Here is a 16022-nt window from a genome sequence, read left to right as displayed (position 1 = left end):
ATTCCTGCTCCGAATGAGCAGGTACTGCCAGCACAATGCATCTCAAGAAACTCTGGTTACAGGCGATTTAACTTCAGTTTTCCTTCACTAGCTCCATGTATCATCTCTCTGAATAAGGACTGATATTGATGGCCAGTTGGACCAGACTATCAATATCAGTCCTTATTCTTGATTGCACCACTGATGGCATTTTTTGGCAGTTAGCTTTATGATCGTGATTGGATCGATACAACTTAAGGTGAAGGTGCAAGGCAGCAATTCTAACTTAAAGAAAAAATGATCTTTTTACAATTTTTTTGACTTCTGTTTTAGCAGAAGAGTAAGTCAGGACTCTCTTCTGCTGTCCCAAGCGGGTGTTTAACATGGATTGGATTATAAACATTACATTGGGTTACAATCATTATACTATTTTTGGCATTTAGTAACCAAGTGTTCTAAATGAACATCTAAATGAATATCCAGGGGTCAAAAAAACCTGCCAGAAAAAAACGCAGAGCGATGCACACTTGACCAGTGTGCACTTCTGAAAATTGGAGCAGGCTTCCCGGAGCCACGCTCCGATGCCAGCCAGGCTCCACGTGGCATAATTGTCGTGACTGCAGCCCTCAGAGGCTCCCAAAGCCCCAGGTAAGGCTGCTGGGGCCAGTGCAGTGCTGGCCCCAGCTGCCCCTACCCCACTTGGAGCAATTTGCTGTGTGCCAAAGCACGCATGGCTTGGGTGTTCCCCAGGGACAAGTAGCAGTGGTTCAAGATGCACCGTTGCTACTCGTTCCCAGAAAACCAAACGTCTATGCACGTCTGGACACACCCTTTGAATCCAATAACAGACTTACCACTGACACTAAATTAGCAGCATTAAGTCCTCCCATTCTCTATGCTGGGTATTTTTACATTAGTGCATCTACACCCATATAAATCTTCGCTATACTGTTATTATTATCTCTGTTGCAGTACTTCCTGGAGAGCTCACCCACTCAAGTATTGTGACATGTTCTGTGCCAGAAGAATCTGCATTTCAGCCCTGTTGCATATAGGCAATTTGTAAAGCACCCTCAGCTGTGTATACCATTTAAAATACAGTTGTTTGCATTCAATGCATGTAGACAGACCTGAACTCACATCTGACCTAGAGATGGCTCAAGGTGTTGGGCCCTTGCGTACAAATCAGCTATGGAGTTGAAGGCAAAAGTATAAACAGAGCAGATTATTTCATATTTTTTAGTTGCATTTTGGTTAGATTAACTGTAATTTAAGAAACAAACAAGCTCCTATGTGAGTGAAATGAATTCTGTTTTGTTTTAGAGAATTAAAATCCCTCTTCCTATTTAGGAGTTAGTGTGCCAGCAGCAAAACACATTTAATTTGGCAGTTCTGCTCCACATCCACTGCATTCACGTCCAAGATAGATGTTCCCAAACTGACACACCCGTGTGCTATTCTGATGAAGGACGTTCTTAATTCCCAGCAGGGATACTCCAGTATCTGTAACAATAGCTGCCTGTGTCCCAAAAGAGAAGCAGACTGTTTCCTTTTTGATAGAGTTTTGTCCATGGAATGACTACTTAATTTGTCTGAATTTAGGCAATTTTGCCTAAAACTGTCAGCGTGACTCATGCATATTGTCAGACTATCTTCTACTATGTCAAAAATAAAATCAGTGTGACTTAACGGGGCTATTTTGTCTAGCGCGCGCCCTGCCCCCCCCCTTTTATTTGTCATATTCTAAACCTTCTATTTAAATATACCCTAAAGTGTTGTTCTTGTTTGGGGTTTTTTTTTCCACATTAGAGCATAATTTCATCACGGAGTATATTTACACAAAAGGTATCTTTAATAACTGATCAACCTTACCGTGACACGCATACAAATCATTAAATGGTTTTGACTCCAAAATATATATTGGGGGTGGGGAAGTTTTATTGTGTGTAAGTATTAAGCTCATTCTGACCATTCCCTTCATTCCCCCCACCCCCTTATGGATGAGGTTGGGAGAATGATGTGGAATCTTTTATTTAAAACACGCAGTATACATTCAGTTCTGCACCTCTTAAATCAGCATAAGAATTAAAAACAGAGATACTTTCAGTGACCACCAAACTCGACTAAGGTTTCTCCTTAATTTAGGAAGTATTTCACTGAAGGCCATTTAACAAGAAAAAGAAAGAAAACTTCCAAATTTCTTTGCTATATAAACACAGTAGTAGATTGTACTTATAATTTTGTTCCAGGACAAACAACGCCCAGAATGTACATGATTTTAGATTTCTAATCTATTGATTTTGAAAGACCGCGGACTTTTGGACCTTGCCATGGTAGTGAGTTGTGTGGCAAAAGGCTTCACGCTGTGTTTCTGCCTCGCTAAAAGCTTCTGGCGATTTGAATTCTGTATCCTCAGCAAAGGAGAGTTGACAGACTACAGCTCCTTGGATGCTCATGTCCTGTTGAGTATCACCGAGTCTAGTAGCTGAAGACAGTTATTTGCCCTGGCGTTCTTGAATAGCCTATTATATATAATCTAACCGATCACCGGGCATATCACTATTTTAAATGACATTGTGCAGGGCTCTGCAGAAGGATGAACTGAAACTTCGCACAACAGTCCCAGAAGGCAAACACCATTCCTGTCATAAGGTGATGTCATGAACGTACTTGTGTGTTTTATACAAGCCACCAGGAACACAGAATAATCATAGACTCTCTTTAGGATGTATTGTCAGCATGTGGCATGTAGCCAGACAGAACCAGCTTGAATTCCACTTATTGCTTTTGGAGCAAACTAAACCCAAAATTACAGTATGAATCAAGACTTGTAATACAGTGTGGTTGATCCTGTGGAACAGTCTTTTTCAATTACAGTCAGATTAAAAAAAAAAATGCTGAAAGCCCTGACGTTAACTTTTTGCTAAATGGAAATTGGATGGGGGAAGGGACTTTGTCTTGATTTTTGTGTGTTTCATGCAACCCAATCATGTTCAGTTTGTGTGGGACAATGCAGTGCAACACTGTGTCAGCTTTTCAGCTGTAATGGCTAGAAGTTACCAATCTAGCTTAGGTCACACAGCAAGGACTGAACTTCCCGACTTAAGTCATGGTGACCCTGTCCCCACTTACTAGGTCTCCAGCAGTAAAACCAGGTAAGTACTTGGCAGGTTCACAAATGTTGGCCTCGTTGGAGGTCAGGGTTAGACTTGCAGGTGACACTATGTTAGACATAAGGCATGTTGTGTGAAGGAAACACTGAAGGGAGAGACTTGGGATGCATCAGCACACCTGAGCGGGAGTCCAGGTTAACAGTAGCTGGGATGAGGTATAAATTTGGATAAAGTAACAGGGTGTAATCTGCTATGAAAAGAAGGAACAGATTTAGCCTCTCTGATCGGATTGCACACATGGTTAGTTGCTACCAACTGAGTTTGTGTTTTTTGCTTTTGCCGCAGCAGCCAGAAGAGGAGCAGTCTGCTTGCGATATCACCAGTTCCAGCTCTTCAGCAGATGACACGGTGTCTTTAGAGAGGAACTCATCTCTCGGAAGTGACATTTCCCTTCCACACGTCTTAAGCTCCAATAGGCATAAGGATAGGCACAGTCTGGATGGGAGCTGCATCAATATGGCCAATGCAGAGGGAAGGGACAGTGAACCTGCTGGCTCAGGCGAGACAGAAGAAGAGATGGATAGTATCACAGAAGTGCCTGCCCATTCCTCTGTCTTAAGAAACTCAATGCGACCACTGTCGCCTTTTCGTCGGCACAGTTGGGGGCCAGGGAAAAATGCTGCTAATGAGGCAGAAATCAATCACAGGAGGTGAGTTAGAAGGCTGTTTGTAGGTATTTATGCCTACACACGTATATTCATGTGAGCTTTGAATGTGATATTTGAAAGGTGTGATGAAATGCAGAGAAGTGGGTTCATTTTTTATTATTCTGTGATCATGGGGAGGCAGAAAAAAAACAACTTTCCTACAAAAGACCTCCATGACTAGCATGTTTTAGCTTTCCAGCATAATACCTGACCCAACGCCCATTAAAGTGAACTGAAATATTGTCAACCAGGTCTTTAATTTGAATTATCACCACGCATTTCCACAGGGAGGTTTTTGGTAGAGAAGCTTTTGGAGTATTAAGCCTAGGAGATTAGGGAATAAATGCAGCCACTACTAGTTTTGCAGTCAGATGTTTTATGGCCTACAAGGACTTTAACAGAGATGTACAGGTCTCTAGTCTCAGGTTGATTCATGGTGGGTGTGCAAGGGACTGGTCTCACCTCAGTCTCACGTGGACCGTACCTCATAAAATAGTCACCAGGGCAGTTGACAGCTCTGCAGGCACACTCCCAGTTTTTCCCCATGGCTTCTCACCTTTTAGAAAAGGAGAGAAAGTCATAGCAGCAAGGCTTTCAGTGTGACAATTCACATCAGCCACTTGAGAAGACCAAGATATGCTCTTTTCCAAAGTCACTCATATCTTGATCTCCACTTACACAAAAATTGCACCTATAAAGTAGCTTGCTCAGATGTAAGCCCTCTGCCTCTTGAGCATCATGGTCCCCAAATTCCCGTCATACCCAGCATGTTCTTCTGCAAATCGAATTTCTCTTTCAGTGATGTGGTACAAAACTTAACATTGTTTTACTGAAGTCATTTTGAGCCAAATCCTGATTCTTTTCAAATCAATGGAGGCTTGGTCAGAGACTGAAGAGCAGGCATCTGGCTCTCAAAATAAGTGTGGGCAGTTTGTTTCAGAAGTCCCACAGTGTGTGCAGCCATCCTCATCTTCAGCATGGGTGCGTGGCTTATAAAAGCTAAGTCCAGGCCTGCAGTTTTGCATTACGCTCTGAGTGTTATTGCCACAGTGAATGCTGAGAATTTGTCTTCATGGGTCACTGCCCTCTATTAAAGATTAATTTGGCCATCATTAGATCCATTATACTCAAACCAGCAGTATCTTTTGATTTTTCCAGTCACATGCATGAACCAAAGTGAGACTTTAGATCCTTCCTGTTATAAGGTTTATCTTGCTGAAAGCCAAAGTTGGGGAGAAAAACACACAGCGCTCTAAAAGTTACATAACTGTTGTTGTTAACTGTTTATTTTCCTACATACTCTGTCCTGTTTCTCTGGATGTGATTCCCAGTCCCATGGGGGGTGCATACATAAATAAAGCAGCAGCAATACTCTAAAGCTGCATGAGAGGCAACTTCAGAAATAAAAAGCTGGTCTGACAAGAGTTTATAAGCTCATAAACTCATTTAGAAAGATTTATTTTTTAAGTGCAGAACCTGTTATGTAAGGATTTCTGAGGGTAATAAACTCTGCATAGCTGGCAATTACTTCTAATGCTAAACAGATGGAGGTAAAGACTTCTGCTTCAGGGGTTGGATGGTTCTGTTTATGGTACGGGAAAATATTCCTACTGTAAATGAATGATACATTTCTTTAAAGTAAAGGAACACAAGAATTATTCTCTTATGTCCTTAGGCTCAGCTGCCACTGGACAAGAACCATGGCTGTCCTAAAGGTGGCTTGCAAAGGAAGACAGTTTGGTCTTTGCCCTTTCTGCTTTACAGTACCTGAAGACCTGACATTTTTTGTACTTGTTTTTTCCATTAGAAGTTTGTTTTGTATACCCGTAAAGGTTGGTTTAATGGGTAGGGAACTGCAAATACAAAGGAAGTAAAATTTGAATGATTGCTTTTTTTATTCAAACTGGTTCAAAGTCTTCCTAATATCCGTTTAGCTAGACCATTTGTGAGAGGAAGGGTTTTTATTGGAAGCCACTTCCCTTTGGCCTTCTGTTAAGGACTGAGGGCTTGATCCAACTTCCAGTCAAGCTATTGGGAAGCTTTCTGTTCATTACAATGGAAAATGGATCATGCTCTGGGGCAGCTGTCGGTGCAAGAAGCAGGGAAGCCCACAAAGCAGGACAAACCTTTTTGTTTTTAAAGAACAACAAAATATGGATCGGGAATTAAAACACACGCTTGGTTTTTCCTCCTCCTGCACTGCTTTACCTATAAATGCCTACATTTTTTCTTAAAATACTTATTCTTCATAAACCTCATAACAAAAAGGTACACAGCTTCAGTTTATCATGTTCACCCTCAGCAATTCTTACAGTTCATGCTGGGTTTCCAGCCTCTTTTGCCCTGCAGACGACAGCCCTTTTCACGACAGGAAAGAAAAGACTGAATATTTCAATGATATCTATACAGACCTTGCTTACAGTACGCAACTAGAGCCTTTGCTAGTGGTGGTTGGTAGCGATGGCTGCTTTTGAACCGCTGAGGCACAGTTTGTCCCCCTACAATTAGCTGACCCATGTTCAGCATCAGCTCTAAGTAACCTTGAATCTTTGTTCGGTAAAAAAGGCCATAGTACAAAAGAGAGAGAAGAGAGCTTTTATGGATGGGGCATTGGTGCTGATGCCACAGGTTTCATTTTCCCATTTTTTTCATGCAACTGCCATATGTTCATTTTATTCCGTTCTAATTGCTGACCACTGTCCATGATTCATTTTCAGTTCAATGCAAGTTCTGGGGGATGGTATAAGGAAGCCTCCCATTCATAGGAGAAGGTACAGCGCCAACTAATTTAACTAACCCTTTTGCATTTGAATGTCTACTAACTTCATACTCTCATGGTAGCTAATATGAGGTTAGCACCTGTGCTCCTCAAAACATACATCTCATCCAGGAACAGATACCCAGCTCCATTGCTTTCCCTCTTGATCTGTTACAGTCCAAGCCCAATGACTTTCAAAGCACGCTGCAAGGCAGTTTTCTCCAGGACAGCTTGTTCATGAGGTGGTTTGAAGGTTATTGGATGCTGCAGATTATTCTATTGGATATTTGTTCCTTCTTTGGGATGTACAGTTAAATTAAGAATGGATATGTCATTATTTGTTTGCCTATGTATCCTTAACTGTTATTTAAAACGTATCAAATTCAAATGCCAAGATATTCACGATTGGCAGTTGAGGGAACATAATTGAAAACGATGCATAAGATAAATAATATGCCATCTCCTGAAAAGCTGAAAAATAAGCAGTGCTTTTATAGCCGTGTTTACTCCTTTCCATCTGGCAGGAATTTGATTTCTAATCCCGCATGCATACAAGATATATATGTATACCTACATGGGCACACCTAAGGATAAGGCGTACTTGTCTTGAATTCCTTGTCAAAGCATCAGCATGATTAGCCTGTATGAGCAACAATGGGCCCAGCTCTTTAAAAAGGTTTTGAGCTCTGGTTCTGCACGAGTCTATAGAAACAGCCTCTTGTTCTCCTCACAGCTGTAGGATAAGCTGTCAGCCCTAGACAAGCCTTGTATAAGGCTATTAAACCTTGTCTTTCAGCTCCAGTGAAGACCTGCTTTGTTTGATTTGCACCTTGCTGTAACATGCAGAATGCTTGGTCCCCAAGCACAGCCTCGAGGAGTGGATACTACACACACCTAATACAGCATCTTCCTTTTGTATTGTAACACCTACTAGAGAGGGAAATCTCACTTGAGTACTTAACTGATTTCATCATGCCGTTAAGGAAAAAAAAGCATGTGACCATGGAAGAGGAAATGGTGATATTATTCTGTCCTTTCCCATGAGTTTTTCAGCTGAGTGCTGCCTACTTTCTGACACCTACATCTGTCTTAATCACTGCCGACAGATTAGACTTTGAGTGATGTTGCTTGTTGTGAATGAATTTGCCGGCTCCGTGTTCACTTTGTGAGCTAGCCACTTAACTAATACGTAGTGGATCTACCCGACTTCTACAGATCAGCAGCGAGTCTACAGTGTCCTGGGAGAGGACACTGGTCATCATAATGGTAACTTCTTTCAAGCAGGCCACTCAAACCCCTAGTTACCTTTTGAAAATTTAGATCAGATTCTTTAGAAAACATACTTATTCCCTGCATGAAAATTTAGATCAGATTCTTTAGAAAACATGTTTATTCCCTGCCCCTCTTTTCTAGGGCCCCAGCCATTTTGGTAGCCTAGAAATGGCACTGTAGAGAGGACAATGGAAATCAGTTCTAGTCAGCAGTCTCGCACACAATAGCCTTGTTCTCCACCCAGATCTTTCTGTAAAGGATTTGTACATGTTGTACAATGATCCACTCTCAAGTTTTGCATAGTGTTGCCAGCAGATGGTGGGTGGCTCACCAGCAAGATTATAATTCTATACATTTCTCTTTCCAGCGTGCTTGCCAAGAGTTTTTATCCCTCTCTGGGACATTCTGTCATTTCCTCTGTGCCGCCTGCTCGATGCTGCTCCTCTGTTTTCCTGCCCTGCCATTTTAAAGTCCCAAATTGTCACTATAAATTTTCAATAGAAAATTTTCTATTTTCATATATGTCTGTTTCTTGTTCCTTTTACTTCACTATTGTCCACTGAAAGTTAATTTTAACCATTCAAGAGCATATATGCTGAACCCCCTTTCACCGCAAAGCACACACAACTCTGAGTAGCATAGGATCTTCATGGCATAGGACACACGGGTCCTTCGGGAAGATTCAACACAATTTTGTAGGTGAGAACAGCTACAAGCGATAGGAGCTATTTGTAGTCAAGCAGCACACCGGTTCCTGTGACTTCAAACAAGTTTCTTTTCTTGTTCTCAGATTTCCCAGCTGTAAAATGGGGCTAATACTTCCCTGCTCCACGCTAGTTTAAGAAAATAATGGCTTTAAAGAGTGTAAAAGGTCTTCATGTTACAGTAAGGTGCTTGTCACAATGGCTATTTATGGCGATGTTCTGGAAGCCTTCAGAAAAGAGCTTACGTATCTGAAGGGAGAGGAGCTTCACTGGAGGTGTCACAGGTTAATTAGGCATCTCAACCAAAACCAAACAGAAATGAATATAACTCCTGGCCTCGCAGTTGCTGGTCATATCTACAGCAACTCGTTAATCTTCCAACAAAATGCCATGCTTCATTCAGCGAATTGCTTTTACCATTCCATTCATCTCGACTGCTTTGACACTTTTCGGAAGACCCTTTTCCCCGTTTTGCTGTGAGCGCTAGAACCGCGTATAGGAGAGAGAAAAGGCAGGAGGCGAGGATGACTTGTTCATGTGTGACTTCAGAGACTGGTGGCTGGTATTTTGAAAGTCTGCATTTGACTTCATCCTAAGGGGACTGAAAAAAAATGAGTATTGTCTTGTGATTTTAAATACAGGACTAGGAGTCGGGAGACGTAGCTTCTGTTTCTGACTGACAGTGACTTTCTGTGCAACCTTGGGCAAATTGCCTATGCTCCTGCCTCCTTTTTCCCTATTTGCAAAAACGAGATTAATAATTAAACTCCTTGGAGTGGGGTTTATTCCATTAAATGCTTTAAAGCTGGGCTGTCCTACTGGCACTGTTCCCCCCTATTGCTCCTGTTTCCACTCCCTGCCCCTGCCCGTGGGCAGGGTTGTAGAGCCTGTTGGAGCAGCTGGAGCCTGGGGGTGCGATATGCAGTATGTAGCCCCTGGCTGCTCAGAAGTTGGACGGCCCTGCTTTAAAGCACTGTTCAGGTCCTTTGATGGCAGGTGCCATTCATTATTACCAGTAACAGACCAGGTACCTCAATGCTGCCCCATGGTTTGTAACATATTGGCTTGGTGGGTCCCAGTTCCACGTTTGTAAAAGCACGTTCACAGCTGACACCAACTCCCGTTCAGTGGGCACGAAGTGTGAGCTCTGCTGTCACTCACAGAAGTGCTCACGGCCGTTCACTGTTGGTGCTCACTGATACAGCCAGCTTGAGGGAGGCTTGAACTGTCCTGCAACCTGTTGTCTGGTAATAAAGGGGGCTGTGTTCTTTCTTAGGGCAGACAAGCTGGTCTGCTTTATTGACCACAAACTTGCATCAAAAGTTTTGTGTTTTTTTTTAAAATGACATTCCTAAAAAGAAGCAAGGGTCTTTAAACATTCCCTTTCTGTGCCAATCCAATAATTGCTGCCCTTTTCCTTTCTCTGCCTTTGATGTTCCTAGCTTGAGTTGGTGTCCTTCTGGCGTACAGTACATTGCCACGGGTGCTGACTTTAATTTTAGAAGGTATGGTATAAATAAGTGTGCAGCAGTGAAAGAGCACTGCAGAGTCTTGTCAGCTTTGTGCGTGTAGTCTGTTTTTCTGCTGTGGTGGCCTGAATATGTTTGCCTTGTCTGTTTTGGGGTTTTTTTTGTTCCACTTGGTAAAAGGTCTTCTACAGGGTAGGATGCTAGAAGAGGTGATGGCTGCTTGTGTCTGTGTTGGTCTCGAGTGTTGGCGAAGTTGCATTATTCGTCCTGAGCTCTTTTTTTCTCTGACTTTCTCTGATTTTTCCACAAAACGTATGATCCTAGCAGCAAAAGAAACCAGTGAGAGCTAACGAGATGCATCACTGCATTGCTCCAGAATGACTGATTTTTTTTTTATAGGCGTTGACATTCATATAGACTTGTCCCTGGTAAAATGAGGGTTCTTTTCTCTCCAGCAGAGGCAAAATATGTAAAGTGTCAAAGAGTAAAACTGTGGGATAAGTCTAGATTCAAGATCCCTAGTGATTTAAAACTATCAGTAAGACGTCCAAAGCTGGGGTTGATGATCTCGGCTCAGATTCTCAACTGAAGTGAAATAACATCTGAAGATCTGGTCCCAAATTTCATAGCTACTGTTCTTTTTTTTTTTTTCCTTCCCAGTAATTAATGGCTCAGGAGAGAATCTTAGAGATCACTTGCGGGGAAGGGGAGTGGGTGGGAACTAGATAGCTCTGAAATTTAGGCACAGGTTATTTTACTTTGGTCCATTTGGGCATGGTCCAGATACAGCAGGTTGTAACCATATGTCACATTACTAGCCAATGACTGTCTGACCTGTGTGAATCGCATTGCTGTTTTGAGCCCAGCTGTTGGTAGGTAGGTAGGTAATATTAGTATCACAGCAAGCTACCATGTACATAAACATGATTTGGATCTGGGAAGAAGTGCCTTTCTGCTCCTAGATAATCAATAGAAATGGGACAGATTTCTCCTTGCAGATGTTTGGAAGTGTACTGTTCAAGCTGTTGGACACAATACAGTCAAAGACTTCTATAAACTAATAGAATCTCAAGTACCCAAGCATGCCTGCCTTCTCATTTACTAACCTAAAATCAATCTTTAAAAACCAGAAGCCTGAATTTTCTGACTTATAACTGCATTTTACACTAACAGCAGCTTTTGCTTTGTGGATTCTGTGCATTTGTCATCTATCTAGCACCTCCAACAAAATATCAAATGCTAGCATCTATTATGTGCGTCTTTGTGAAAGTTTGTCCAGTTGGGAAAATATACTGTGCCATGCGGATTTATATTTTGAACATGTTATGAATAATAACTCACCAGCCAGCTAGATGTCATGATTAGCTTTGATTCTAGATATCTTGCGCATAGCTAGGCTTTGTTCTGTAAAACATTTGGCCCTCATCAGGTCACCACAAACTGTGATCCAACGTGGGAAAGCTGAAATTGCTAATATGCTGGACATTTTAGCTCAAGTTGCTCAGGTTCAGTGCTTGTCTTGCCCCAAAGTTTACAAAAAGTATTAGAAGTGCTGAAGTAATGTAGCAGGATTCCTTCCCCAAAATGAAAACCTATGCACTGGTATCACCTGAGTTCCTATAGCAGATTAGACCATCATGAGTCTGCCCTCTCAGAAACACTTTGATTTAACTGGCAGTTTGCTGCGTAGCAGGAGGGAGCTTCACTGATAGAGCTGAGCTGGGAACCTAGGATTTTCATAGCTGGGGGTATTTCAGGTCACAAATAAGGTACATCTTGGTGACTGTGGCATTGATGCCTACACAGTCAGATGGGTGGCAAATTGGCTAGATGGTTGCACCCAGAGAGTTGTGGTGGATGGGTCATTTTCGACCTGGAGGGATGTGGGCAGTGGAGTCCCCCAGGGCTCAGTCCTGGGGCCTGCACTGTTCAACATCTTTATCACCGATTTGGATGTGGGTGTAGAAAGCACGCTGTCCAAATTCAGTGACAACACCAAGTTGTGGGGCGAGGTGGGCATGCTGGAGGGGAGGGACAGAATACAACTAGATCTGGACAGGTTACAGAGGTGGGCAGATGAGAATAGGATGCACTTCAACACAGACAAGTGCAAGGTGCTGCATCTAGAGAGAAGGAACCAGCAACACGCCTATAGGCTGGGGAACACCCTTCTTGTCAACACGGTGGCAGAAAGGGATTTTGGAGGTATTGTTGACTCCAGGATGAACATGAGCAGCCAACGCAAGGAAGCAGTCAGTAAGGCTTAACTGTACCTTGTCGTGCATCTACAGATGCATCACGAGCAGGTCCAGGGAGGTGATCCTTCCCCTCTGTGGCGCTGGTCAGGCCACAGTTGGAGTACTGCATCCAGTTCTGGGCGCCACACTTCAAGAGGGCTATGGCTAGCATTGAAAGGGTCCAGAGAAGAGGCGCTTGCATGGTCAAGGGGCAGCAGGGCAGGCCATATGAAGAGAGGCTAAAGGGCCTGAACCTGTTCAGCCTCCAGAAGAGAAGGCTGAGAGGGGATCTGGTGGCTGTTTACAAACTCACCAGGGAGGACCAGCGGGAATTGGGTGAGGCTCTGTTCCCCAGGGCACCACCCGGGGTGACTAGGAATAACAGCCACAAATTGTTAGAGAGAAGGTTCAGGCTGGACATCAGGAGACATTACTTTACAGTTAGGGCTGCCAGTGTTGTGTGAGAGCCAAGATTTGGAAGAGTAGGGAAGATAGTGGTAGGTCTGGATGGGTCGCACAATATATGGAGGAGAGGGTAGTGTTGTAGGCAAGAATTGAGCTGTACTAGTATGGTTTTGTGCAAGAAAAACTTGCTTTTCAGCAGCCATAACTATAGCTGGGTCCAGCTAATCCCTTTAGAAGCACTATTATGCACACAAGTGCTTTTTGTTTGGTTTGGCTTTAAATGGTTTTGTTTGGCTCATTGGGATGGATCTGGTTAAATTAAAAAAAAATGATAAAAATGTGAGTCATTGTCTGATGAGGATTGCTTAATAATTAAACTCTGTCACTAGTGCCCTGCATTCTGCCAAGCCCTTCTGAAGTATTGAATAATGAGCAGCATCAACGAGCATATCTGCAAAGACAAGTGTTAACATTACATATATTGCTCTCTATAAACAACAGCTTCACTGGAAGGTGTAAAACCTTTCACTGTAGAACATCTGTTCAGGTGCAAACAGCTTCAGGTTAGACTAGGTAAATAGAGCTGCATCTCAGAGGTGTAAGCAGGCATACTGTGCAAGGCAAAGAACAAGTGAGCCTTCAAATTAATGTTCCATGTTTTGTATTGATCCATTAATGGGAGAAAGAGAGCAAATCCAGTAATACGTTCACATATTCATCCATTATTCTTAGGCAACTATTTGCCTGATGGTACCAAGACACTGTTGTCTGCACTGAAGGAAATATAACCAGGAGCTGCTACCTGAATTAGGTCACATTGCAAAGTGACACAGAGGGAATAACATCCCTGTTTTCACTTTACTGTTAGCTTAGGGGTGGTGTCCCACTGGTATTAGAAGGTGGTTCATGAATGCAGTTCAGACACAAGGTTATATGTTAAGAACGTTAAGGGTCTAATCTTTGCAAAATGTCTTCAGTTACAGCCTCGAAGGCCTTGCGGGCGACTCTGATGATATCAAGAAGCCCCCCTCAAATTTAGAAACATCCTCCCTGAGCTCCAAAGACCTGAGACGTAGCCCACTCGCCAGTGATGAACAAGGGTCCTCAGTCCTGCTCACTGAAGAAGAACTTGAAGATGAGCATGGGGAACTCAGAGGGTTTGATCGTCAGGTAAAGGCCTATTTCTGTTCATATTTGGTAAATCAAGGGACACCGCGTATGTCCCAGGTGTGGATCTCACTGCTAGGGCTTCACTTTGTGTTCATAATAAATGACAGATGGCCTCTCTTAGCCCAGAGACCCACAACATGGAAGCTGAAAGACTCCCCTGACTTTGCTTCTTCTAGAACAGCCTAACTCCTCAGTTGTAGCGGAGTCATTGATGGGCTAGAAAGTAAAACTGGGAAACAAGAAATTCTTAAGTGCTCTGCCACTGACTGCCTGAGCATCTCTGGGAAGATTATTACTTCTGCCTAGTAAAGATGATGATAATTCTTCCATAGGGGTCTTAGGAGATTTAAACATTTAGTGTTTGTGCCCCCCCTTAAAAATATGAGGCATATAAAGGGGCCAAGCATCATTTTATCTGTTAAAGTGGTCAAGTTTATACCTGTGTCATAAGGAAAGGGGAGGTCCTTTTCTCTTTTCATACCATGTGTACTCCATTTACTTCTGTAACCAACAGAGAGTAGTAAAGAAAATGGAGGATTACACAGGTTTGTTAATACTTTCTTGGGGAGCGGGGAATTAATGGTTCAATCAGAAGAGGTGGGCCAGATGTACGGCCTTCTATCTTTGGTCATTTTTCAAAGGCACTGGGAGCCGTAAACCCTTTAAATACACAAAATGTTCTGCTTTTCACCATAGTTCTCCAGCATGTGTGACAGAGCATCTCTTTCTCCAGAATGAAAGGGTTGCTGAGTGGGATGATTGGATAGAGTCTCATTGCCCATGGTCAGAAGATAAAGGCAGGTCTCATGAGAGCTGAGCTACAGGAGGTGGCATTACTGTGCCACAGTCAGTGTTTTGTTGAATGGTGTTCATTGAAAGTACACTACTACTACCACCTATCCTAATAGCTGGATCTGCATCGCATACAATCAGCTCCCTTTCATTAGAGGGGTTGAAATCAGAGCATTCATCTAACTGGTCATCAGTCAAAGTCATACATGTTAGTTGCCTGCCAGAGGAGGAAGGAGCCTGTGCTTAGCTCCAATTTTCATTGCATTCTCATATTTCTCTCCCAGTTGAAAAAATAATACTACATTTCACTCTTACAACTCCTCATGTCTGTCATACTCCAGTTCCCCATGTTTCTGTCATACCATCTTACCTTGGACCAGATCCTCTTGGGGGTTTTAATGTTGCACAATTTAAAGGGATGGCCTGCTGCTGCTGGGCCACCAGTAAACTTGAGTGCCAGGCCTGTAGCCTGTGGTTGGACAGAGAGCCTTGTACTTGACTTGTCTGTTGTTCTCTATTCCACAGATACGCCAAAGATCACAGCCTCATGGATTTAATTTCTGTAGTTCTGCCATGCCTTCTCCACTGACCAAATCCATATCGCTGATGACAATCAGTCAACCAGGACTGGACAGTGAGTAAATGTGACTTTCAGTCTTCCTTGTCCTCCCATTTAAGTTCTTATTGCTTTCTTTCAAGAAAAAAAAAAAGCAAACCTTCAACATTTTGTTTGCTTCCTCTTATTTTATGGAATGCATACACTTGTGTGCCATACTTAATCACGGGCCTAACTCGCTTCAGAATACCGTGCTCTACATGTACCTGGTATTTTTTACTCTTGCCTCAATCATTGCTATCAGAATAGCAGTTTCTTGAGAGAGTGCGTGTTTGTGATTAGTCCGACATCGTTTGGGGGTTTCTTCCTTTGCTATTAGTGTAATGGTCCATCTTTGAAGTCTTGTCTGTCTTGGATCCAAGATAGTTGAGATGAAGAAAGAGGATCAAAGTGCAAAGGTGAAATGTAAGAAGGCCAGAGTACATTTCTCAAGTTATTTTCAGTGAACGTTTCACTTATCCTTCTGTTTGAGCTCGTATTTTTTGCAAGGTACAGCTACATGTTCAAGGAGAGAGCAGTCTTACACCCATCTTCCTCTTATTAACTGTCAGTCAGACACCCGGTATGATCTTTTATATAGATCATCACCAGCTGTATGAGTGCATCAGCTTTTTCATGTTACTGAATACATGGTATGTAGTTAATCTTATTTGTTAACCTTTACCTACGGTAAGTAACATTTTTATTGGAAAGGGGAAAAATGTCCTTTTTTGACTAATCAACCAGGTTCTTCCCAATAAAGTTAATGGAGTGATGGTTGATTAGTTTGACTTGAAAAACTCGGCACCCAATTCTGTTCC

General features: G+C 42.6%; 1 protein-coding gene across 1 annotated transcript in view; it reads left to right on the top strand.

Moving 5' to 3' along the window:
- Positions 1-16022, top strand: part of AKAP13 (A-kinase anchoring protein 13) — a 97331-nt gene that overhangs the window by 25744 nt on the left and 55565 nt on the right. Inside the window, exons 4-6 of the mRNA XM_025211969.1 lie at positions 3441-3802; positions 13622-13814; positions 15132-15240. Coding sequence (XP_025067754.1) covers positions 3441-3802; positions 13622-13814; positions 15132-15240 — 664 coding nt within the window. The remainder of the gene's footprint in view (positions 1-3440; positions 3803-13621; positions 13815-15131; positions 15241-16022) is intronic.

Source organism: Alligator sinensis, unplaced genomic scaffold (assembly GCF_000455745.1).
Source record: "Alligator sinensis unplaced genomic scaffold, ASM45574v1 scaffold857_1, whole genome shotgun sequence".
Classification (NCBI taxonomy): Eukaryota; Metazoa; Chordata; order Crocodylia; family Alligatoridae; genus Alligator; species Alligator sinensis.
This window is presented reverse-complemented; position numbering and strand designations above follow the sequence as displayed.